The 9,086-nt window shown below is 33.6% G+C and overlaps 2 protein-coding genes across 3 annotated transcripts; one reads left to right on the top strand and one right to left on the bottom strand.

Annotated features, from left to right (window-relative positions):
- Window positions 1–313: 313 nt before the first annotated feature.
- LOC128210670 (putative nuclease HARBI1) lies at window positions 314–2,296 on the top strand. The gene is made up of 4 exons (XM_052915019.1): window positions 314–737; window positions 1,385–1,497; window positions 1,690–1,801; window positions 2,220–2,296. Exons 1-4 carry the CDS (start codon window positions 314–316, stop codon window positions 2,294–2,296), a joined length of 726 nt encoding a protein of 241 aa, XP_052770979.1.
- A 2,139-nt stretch (window positions 2,297–4,435) lies between these two features.
- On the bottom strand, window positions 4,436–7,821 carry LOC128211076 (uncharacterized). 2 transcript variants are annotated; one of them, XM_052915482.1, is made up of 6 exons: window positions 7,699–7,821; window positions 7,194–7,258; window positions 6,780–6,923; window positions 6,271–6,363; window positions 5,590–5,625; window positions 4,436–4,999 (listed from the first exon to the last, which is right to left on the bottom strand). In XM_052915482.1, the coding sequence occupies exons 1-6, from the start codon at window positions 7,773–7,775 to the stop codon at window positions 4,743–4,745; spliced, it is 672 nt and encodes a 223-aa protein (XP_052771442.1). In that variant the 5' UTR covers window positions 7,776–7,821; the 3' UTR covers window positions 4,436–4,742. The 2 variants fall into 2 exon arrangements, with proteins under 2 accessions (XP_052771442.1, XP_052771443.1); XM_052915483.1 differs by lacking the exon at window positions 7,699–7,821 and adding an exon at window positions 7,578–7,636.
- Window positions 7,822–9,086: the final 1,265 nt, after the last annotated feature.

Below are 9,086 nucleotides of genomic sequence, written 5' to 3'. Positions count from 1 at the left end.
CAGAAAATTGCTTTTTAAAAGTACAATAGAAATTACAGACACGTAGGTAAATTTCATAATTATCTGGGTATTTTTCTACAAAATATGTCAGGGAATGCCGGAATCGCAATTGACAATAAGAGGAAAATGAAACATCTGGGCCCGTATTCACGTACGTGTCTTAGCCTCAAATGTAGACTTAGGACTCAAGACTCAGACTTTGGGCTGTAAAACGGTATTCACTAATGTTTCTGAGATCAAAGTTTGAGTTCAAAGTCTGAGCCTGAGTCTCAAATGTTGAGTCTATAATTTAGAAGCTTTGCAACCTTCAAAGATGGCGGCTGGACATAGAGCTATCGTTAGAGATCGTATGTTTCTGAGGCAAGTGCCACGTCCTCGTGTTTTTCGCGATAGGAGTAACCCTCTGGAGGACCTAAGGGAAGAGGAGATATTTGCTCGTTATCGTTTCCGGCCGGATACGATCTACTTCATTGTTGATTTATGCCAGGCAGCTGCCCGGGACACAGGCAGATGTTTCGCCATACCTTTGGTGTTGTGCGTTTTAAGCTATCTGCGATTTTTGGCCACAGGAGCTTTCCAGTTGACTGTCGGTGACACTGTCAACCTGAGCCAGCCCACAGTTAGCAGAGTTTGCCGCCAGGTTGGACAGGTGCTTTCTGCTCTTGCAGACCGGTATATCAGCTTCCCCTCCGGTGATCGTGTCCGTCAAGTGAAGCAGCAGTTCGGTGCCATGGCTGGTATGTAATATCCACTAAATATTCACTTCTTAAGCTTAAACTTTAAAGGAATTACTCAGCTAAAAAATGTTGTTTACGTCACCTCCATGAAGGAGAGTATTCCTAGTGGGACGTAAACCTTGTACCCTGTTATGTAGGTTAACCTAAAAATAGCTCACCTATAGTCTTTTTCACTCTTTCTGTCATGAATACATGTATGTTTATGTTTACCTGGTTTTATGTATACATGTATGAAGTAAGCAATGATAAAAAAGTCTTGACAAGTGATTTTTAAGCATGACAATAACTGATATAAATGAAATTGTGTCTGTTTGACATATTCCTTCATTTCAATGCAAATGTTACTGTTGATATACTGTAAATATTTTAGTAAAATAAGTTATAATGACATGTACAAGGAGTTCTACATGTATTTCATCAGTATTGAAAGAATTAACTAATATATAAAATATTGATAAATGATACAATTCCTCATTTGATGTAAAAGTCTGAGTGTGAATTTCAATACATTACAGTTTTACTATGTTTTTTCAGGAGCCATTGATAGTAACAGATGGTATACAGTTCCTCTTTTCTGAACACCTAAGACTGGGGCCAATAACAAAAAAATCTTACTTAGTCTAAAGTTATACATGATCATGTTTCAGGCTTTCCCAACGTTGTCGGGGTAATTGATTGCACCCATGTTTCGATAAAGAAGCCATCGGCCAATCCAGAGGATTACATTGGGAGGAAAGGAATTCCTACAATAAATGTGCAGGTACATTGAATTTAATTGAATTGAATGTTATCCATTTTCCAAGATGTTGAAGTCATTTACCATAACCATCTTAATCCTTGAGTTTGTACTCAATTATAAAGGTATATTTAACATAACATTTATTGAACTGATTTGAATTATATGTAATTTAGCATTTTTGAAATCACAAATATCAAACTGTGTATATTTCAGGCTGTATGTGATGCCTCATATAGGATTACATCAGCAGTAGTGATGTGGCCAGGGAGGACACACGATGCACGAATCTGGCGCCAATGTGCACTCCGAAGGAGGTTTGAAGACGGTATGACCATGTTGTATATGCCTTAATCAATGGATACATTGGTACTGTTAAATGAAACCATATGCCTCCTGTCTAGTTATAGCATGCATTCATACAGATATATATAGGCATACTAGATAAAGAAGTTAAAAATACTGCATCACATTGCACAATCTGGGGATCGATCGGAGGGATATCGTTGCTGTTGACCCAATTGACCCCAATGATAACCCCCATTATCATAGAGTTGATGTTGGGGACAACATGGATGGGAGGGCCGCCAGGGAGTACGTGACCAGAATGTACTTTGAGCGATAGGTAAAATCACTTGTAAAACACCATTCATTTTATCAATACATACACATGTAATGTTAAATGTGTTGTGATTTTCTGGCAGAACATCATAGATGGCAATCATAACCTCTTTTTTTTATTTCAGGTGCCGAGATCCTGACGTCTATGTACCCATTAGCTTTTAATCATCCTCTGATGCATGCTAACCTGCTTGTAACATAGCATCAAGATGGACGGTGAATGTGTTGTACACCGTTTAAGTTATTGGCAAGGCAACCTTAGCACAAAAGGACCTTGGGGTTCGGGTTAGGAACGCAAGGTTTTCATACAGGACGACCAAGCACTAGTTCGCAGAACATGCATGTAAAGTGATAAGTTTAACCTAACAGACTGATTTCCTGTTTTGTTTCTAGTTTTCATTTGAAGTAAGCATATAAATACAACAAAGACATCCTTTGATATGTTTCATGTTTTAATTATCTTACCACTATGAACAAGTAACAATGTGGAATGCTTCATATCACAAGTGTTTTCATAAATGAACAGGCCCCAACTTCTCAAGTCTATTATAAAAATGATTAAGTTTATATCACTATTTTTGTTTTCCAATAATTTGCATTATATTTACTTTTTAAGAACTTTTATACTTTAGGTATATGCTGTATGTTAATAACATTTAACTATTTATTTTCAATCCAATTAAAATTGAAAGTAGTTTTGATAAATTGTGACAAGAGCATAAACTCTTAGAAAGTTAACAATGATGACATTAACAATGCTGTTAACTTAAAACACTTCTTTTCAATACACCATTATAGTACAAACAAGAGCTGTCACAGAGACAGCACGCTCGACTATTCGGCCGCTTTTCAGTATCAGGATTGAAAATATCTGAGGTAGTACGCAAATTTTGACATAAATTCTTAGTCGAAACAGGGGCTTAATTATGTCAAAATGATTGACACAGTTACCTCCTCCTGTGTACATGTTGCGGGCATGATGGTGAACAAGCATGCAAAGTTTCAAAGCTAGATGTCAATGGAGTTTGAAAATATTTCAGATAGTACGAAAACTTTAATGTTAATTCTAATTAGAAAAAGGGGCATAATTTTGTCAAAATGCTTGATAGAGTAACCTCCTCTTGTGTACACATATTTGAGGTGGTACACAAACTATTACAATTTTTTTATCATAAGTGGTTACGCCGACGCTCAGGTGAATAGGATAGCTCTCCTTATTCTTCGAATAGTCGATTTTAAAACGCTGAGGAATAACACTCATATATACACCACAGTTTTAACAAAGCATGTAATTCAAATCATCAATAGGGCTTAGTGTTACAACTAGCTACAATTAAGCAATGAAAGTACAATACATATGCAAACATCACATACAGTTTTAGTTAGGACCGATATCATATCTAATGTACACTTCTATAATATTTTAAATGATCTGTACTATTTGAAACCTAATATTAGTGTTTTATTTTGACTAAATCATTTGTAATGATAATATAAACAACAAAGGTAAGTGACGCTCATGAAAATTGAAAGCCATACTTCCATGGACAGACTTTCATACTTTATAAACGATACTATCTATTGTTCAATGTTAAGTAAATTTCGACAAGAATGTAAGTCATTACCTTAATTCTTATTAATTCACCATGCCATTGTTGACAAAAAAGAACAAAATCACTTATTGACTGTCCAAATATTGGATAAAATCGCCATAAATTCAGATGAAATGTGTTTGTAAATTCCGTTAACATTTCAGACTTTGCATAAAATGACAAACTATCAAAATCAGTTCCAATTAAACAGAGACATCTGTTTTTTTTTCATATAACTGATATGTAATGTTCATAACATATGAATAATATGAGTTGAATTTGATATATATCAACTAAAAAAAATACATAGAGTCATTGTTGTATATATGTATATGAAGTCATGCAGTCAAAACACAGGGAAAGCTATCAATAAGAAGTATATACATTTGCCTCTATAAAATGATCATTATGAAAATAATCATTAATATAAATTAACAGTGTCAATCATAAAGAGGATACTTTCTCAAACTCCAGATGAACATTGTGAATTATAAATGAATGAGAACTGTGTAGCAATTGGATATTTGAAAAGTAACAAGCAATACCCTTAACTTAATTGTCTGATGACTTTATGGAACCATACATTTTATAAATTTGATATGTATAAACTATATAGCAAACTACAAACCTTATGTCCTTAATAAATAATTACTTCAGCAAACTTTACAAAGAATATTTCATTGGACATGGATGAACAATGATGTGTAACATATATATGAAATGTCATCATCAAATTTAGTGGCATAACATATATGGTTTAAAAACTTTAATAGCACATGAATTTCAGGGCATTACTTAATACAACAAGTACATTTTGACTTGATCAAAAATAAAGTCACCTAAGCCAATCATACATGCAATTCAAGAATGTACAAAGCTTTAAATATTTGAAGATTGATGTAGGATCTCAAAAGTAAGTTTGAAGAAGTTAGCTTAAACAAGTACATCACCTTCAAATATACAATGAAAAATACAGGGACAAGCCTAAAATGTTTCAAAGACAATCTAACAGTGTGCTTGTTACTTTCAAATATCCAATGAATTGGTTGAGCAGAATTATTTATTAAAAGTAAAGGAATCTACAAAAGGATTTCCTGAATGAAACTCAATGGAAGACCTTTGTAAATAATAACTTTTGGAAGCATCAGCCATTTCCTTCAATGAAATAAGTGCATTTTTTTGTTCTAATAATAGGTCCATCTGGAGCTTGATTTTTTTGGTCTCCTCCCTAATTCTGACATTGTCAAGCGATAGGTTTTCTGCAGTTAATTCATTTATTGTGGACTGCTCCGTGGTGACAATTTTTCTTTTTGCTGAAAAACAACAAAAAACATATTTTTATTTTATACTCGACTAAATACATATAATGTTAGTATAGCTATCACATTTATCATTTACTTCAATCATACATTATTCTAAAACAAAATCACTATATGCTGCTTGATAAATTATAGAAAAGATGTTATATCCGCTTTTCTTACAATTATGATATAAAAGCGTAACACTTTCTATTAAACAATTTTCAATAGGTTCTTTACATGAAAATACTTCATTTGGTGCCAATTTGGTGTACAATCCCTTGAAAGCAATCAACACGTACAGGAGTGTTAAGCATTTCCTAATAGTTCAAGAAGTTGAACTTAACAGTATTCATGAACACTAGATTCTTCACAAGGAAATATATTGGCAAAATAAGAACACTGGCATATCAATACAGTCTATGCATGAAACACCTTATATGTTATTGCTAAAAATAATATCAGATAAGACCTTTTCGAATTTGAGTTAATTTTAGATCTACCACAGCAGATGGTACAAGCACAGGAAGCGTTTGCATAAAAAGATCTGTCATAAACTATGACACAAAAAAAGTCTCATTTAATCTTTACTTAAATGAAATTACCTTTCCCGGTCTTTTGTCTGCACGACTTCAATGGACCTGAAAGATATGAAAAAGTTAATTTGTTATGTCGACTATATTTAAGCTGTACTCTCACTCATATACTGACTGTTTTAAAAACTTTTTTATTTCTTGTCTCAGAAAGATAAAAATTTGACGTGAAATATCTGCAAACAAGTAAAAAAATATTGCTGACAAAACATCAACTTGCAAGAAAAGTCTGGCAATTTGAGCGCATAAAAATAGACCGAAGTAAAACCATGTCAAAGCAAGGTGAACTTAAATCATTGTGGAAACCAAAAATTGAGAATTTTATTGAATTTAATTCTTGAATAATGCCTAATAAAACAGATACTATTATATTGAGTAGGATGCCAAAGAAATTGCTGGGAAATTAAACAAGGTGTGTTGGAAAACCGGCGCTTGGGTGAGTAGTATAGCTCTCCATATTCTTCACATAGCCGAGCTAAAACTGAATGCCATCAGACAAAATTGTGTGATTCTATCAACGTAGCTCATATGATAATGTATGACAACATTTTTTTTATGTACCAGACAACATTGCACGCATACATTCAGCCTTCCTGCAATACATAACACATTAATGAAAGTGAAAGGGTTTACGGAATTGAATTGCTTCTATTGATTTAATGTTGGAATAAGGAAAAGAATGAAATATTTTACCTCCTGATGTTTCTGGGATAGTGGCCTCAGACGTTGGCTCATCTGCCAAGATCATTGAGGCCGGTTTCGAGGCCCGAAAAATTTGTTCAAGGTCTGCAATAATAAAAATCATCTCGAAAGTTTGGCATGGCACGCTGGATTGTTATTTCAACAATGGAAAACTCGTACAACTTCTACCAGTATACATAATGTGATTTGATTTTGTATTTATTATTCAAAGTCATAACAATTTCAACCAAAATATGAACACCTTTAAAATTAAAAACTTGTTTCAGTCATCAAAATTAGACTTTTGGATGAACAAGCCCGAACTATTGTTTTATTGCATGATAAATAAAATTCAGAATTTGAGCAAGCCCGGAAGACATTTTACCAGAGATGAGGGCTTGCTGTTTACTGTCGATCAATTTGACATGAATATACAGTGCATATCAAACATTAGACTGATAAAGCTTTTACAAAACATATGTGAATGAAGGATAAAACATATGTGAATGAAGGATAAATACCATCTGAATCAAATCCTCCGCCAATGCCCGTGACAACTTCGTGTGTGGCAAGATGGTCTGCCACACACGACTCTGCCACGGACAATACAGCTGATGGGCCCCCTCCTGTTGGTGGATGCCGCAGCCCACTGACTTTGTTGATGGCTAAACGAAACAAAGATAATATGCAAGAAAATGTACTTTTCTGTCATCTTTTCACACCTGACTGAATCAACAATTAAAGCAACCAAACATCTAGAAATATTTTGTTTTAGTTAATGACGTTAGTGACTGACACAGTGAGACTTGACACAATGAGATGCATATAATCATATACATGTATACTTTCAGTAACTTCTGCAATTTTTCGTTGCAAATCTTTTAGATTGTTTCTGCCTCTATGAACTAGTAGCATGGTAAACATATTTTACTTACAACGTCCTTTTACATTTTGAAATTTCTTCCGGCATTGTTCCGAAGAACGTGGAGCTGTAAATTCACTGAAATATAACAACATGAGGTGTTTTACTTTTAATTATTTTAACTTCAGTAATTCTTACAAAGTTGAATGTCCACTGGTAATTGTTTCAATGTATATTGCATTCTTATAAAAGTTTAAATATTTTTTTTATGGATGATTTTCATTCAATTGCCAAATCAATAACAAGTGTATACCATTATTACAATGTTGATAAATGTATATTATAAATTAGTACAGTATGTTTCAGTGGAACAATAATGTGGCAGTAATACAGCTATGCATGGCCATGTTACGTAACTGTTATTTATAATAAAATTGTTGAAAACTGTGTTTAATACCGCATGCAAAATATTATCCTTATGAACAATTATCCTTCATGCCATGCTGTATCAAAAAGAAATAACAACAAAAACACATGTACAAATAAGGCATAAAGTCTGTTTCAACTATCAAACGTACTGGCTTACAACAGTGGCAATCTCTTGCCACTTTGCCCGGCGTTTAGTTGAAATTTTTTCAACCCCACACCCTCTCATCTCTCCGAAGAGAAGATCCCAATTTTCACGTACGAGGCAGCAGAGTCTTACCTCTGCTGCCTCTGTCCATGGTGGACTTTTTTTGTTAAGAAACCCTAAAAGAATAACAACGTTATAATATCTAAACTTTCTAGTCCATTGCTAAGGTATCTACGTAAAAAAGAGTTCTCAATGAGAAATTATTCAGTATATGATCAGCATGTAAATTACTTTTTTAACGAAATGCATGATATCAGTATCAATAATTTATAATAAAAAACATGTAAACAATATACCTGTCGAGTCCATTATCCGTCTGTCAGTGATGTAACGGCGCGTGCGAGCACCTGCTGACGTAATCATGGAAAAATACCGCTTGCATCATCGACATAAAGTATTCTCAGCTGAGTCTGAGTCTAAAATCGTTAGTGAATACCAAAATCAAAATAGTCTCAGCATAGCCTGAGTCTGAGACTGAGACTGAGTCTGAGTTTGAGTCAATAAAAAATGTACGTGAATACGGGCCCAGGTTCTTTGTAATTCAATCACATTTTGAACATGATATACAGTATATATTTATACGCAAATGTGGTTAAAATAAACATTAACGTTCATAAAATATCGAAAACGGCTCATTGTATTGCATCAATCTTTGGAGTTGAGAGCTGAATTAATCATTTGAATTTTTATTTAGATGTGTTCGCAATGATTATTTTGTATTCAATTTACATAAACTTTTTGCCTTCATTACATTCTATTTTATAATAATATGTTTTAAGGTTTAGATACGTGACAAGTTTTTATATATTATATAATTATATGTATTACGACGATGTACTCTTGTATAAGTCGAATAAACTGTCTGTTCTGTTCTGTTCTGTTCATCATAAAACCTTGGATGTGTTTCTGATACTGCTTTTAATCGACCTAGCCCTGACAGAAAACTCATCCCATAATTGGCATTTGTGGGGCTAATGTGCATGCAAATACCAGGACCCTGATAATTACTCCTAGGATTTTGCAATTAGAAGTGAGTTTTTGTTGTTCATAAATATTTAAAGAATTGACTGAATTAACCTCATTTTGCCGAAATGCGATATTAACGATACTGTAAAACATCTAATTTTAGGCTGCAATACACGAATTTCCGTTGCGATATGTACATGTCAGAAGAACCTTGGCGTTCATACTATCATATAAAAAAACTCAATTTAAACCCATTTTAAATAACCATTCAATTTTAACTATAACCCTCTTGGTGACAGTCTGTGTACTTCTTTCCAGGAAAGACCACTACTTTTATGTACTTCTTGTCTTTTTCTTAGGGAATCA

This window comes from Mya arenaria, chromosome 12, assembly GCF_026914265.1.
Source record: "Mya arenaria isolate MELC-2E11 chromosome 12, ASM2691426v1".
Classification (NCBI taxonomy): Eukaryota; Metazoa; Mollusca; class Bivalvia; order Myida; family Myidae; genus Mya; species Mya arenaria.
The sequence above is the reverse complement of the archived record's forward strand: the minus strand, read 5'-3'. Positions and strand labels throughout refer to the sequence as shown.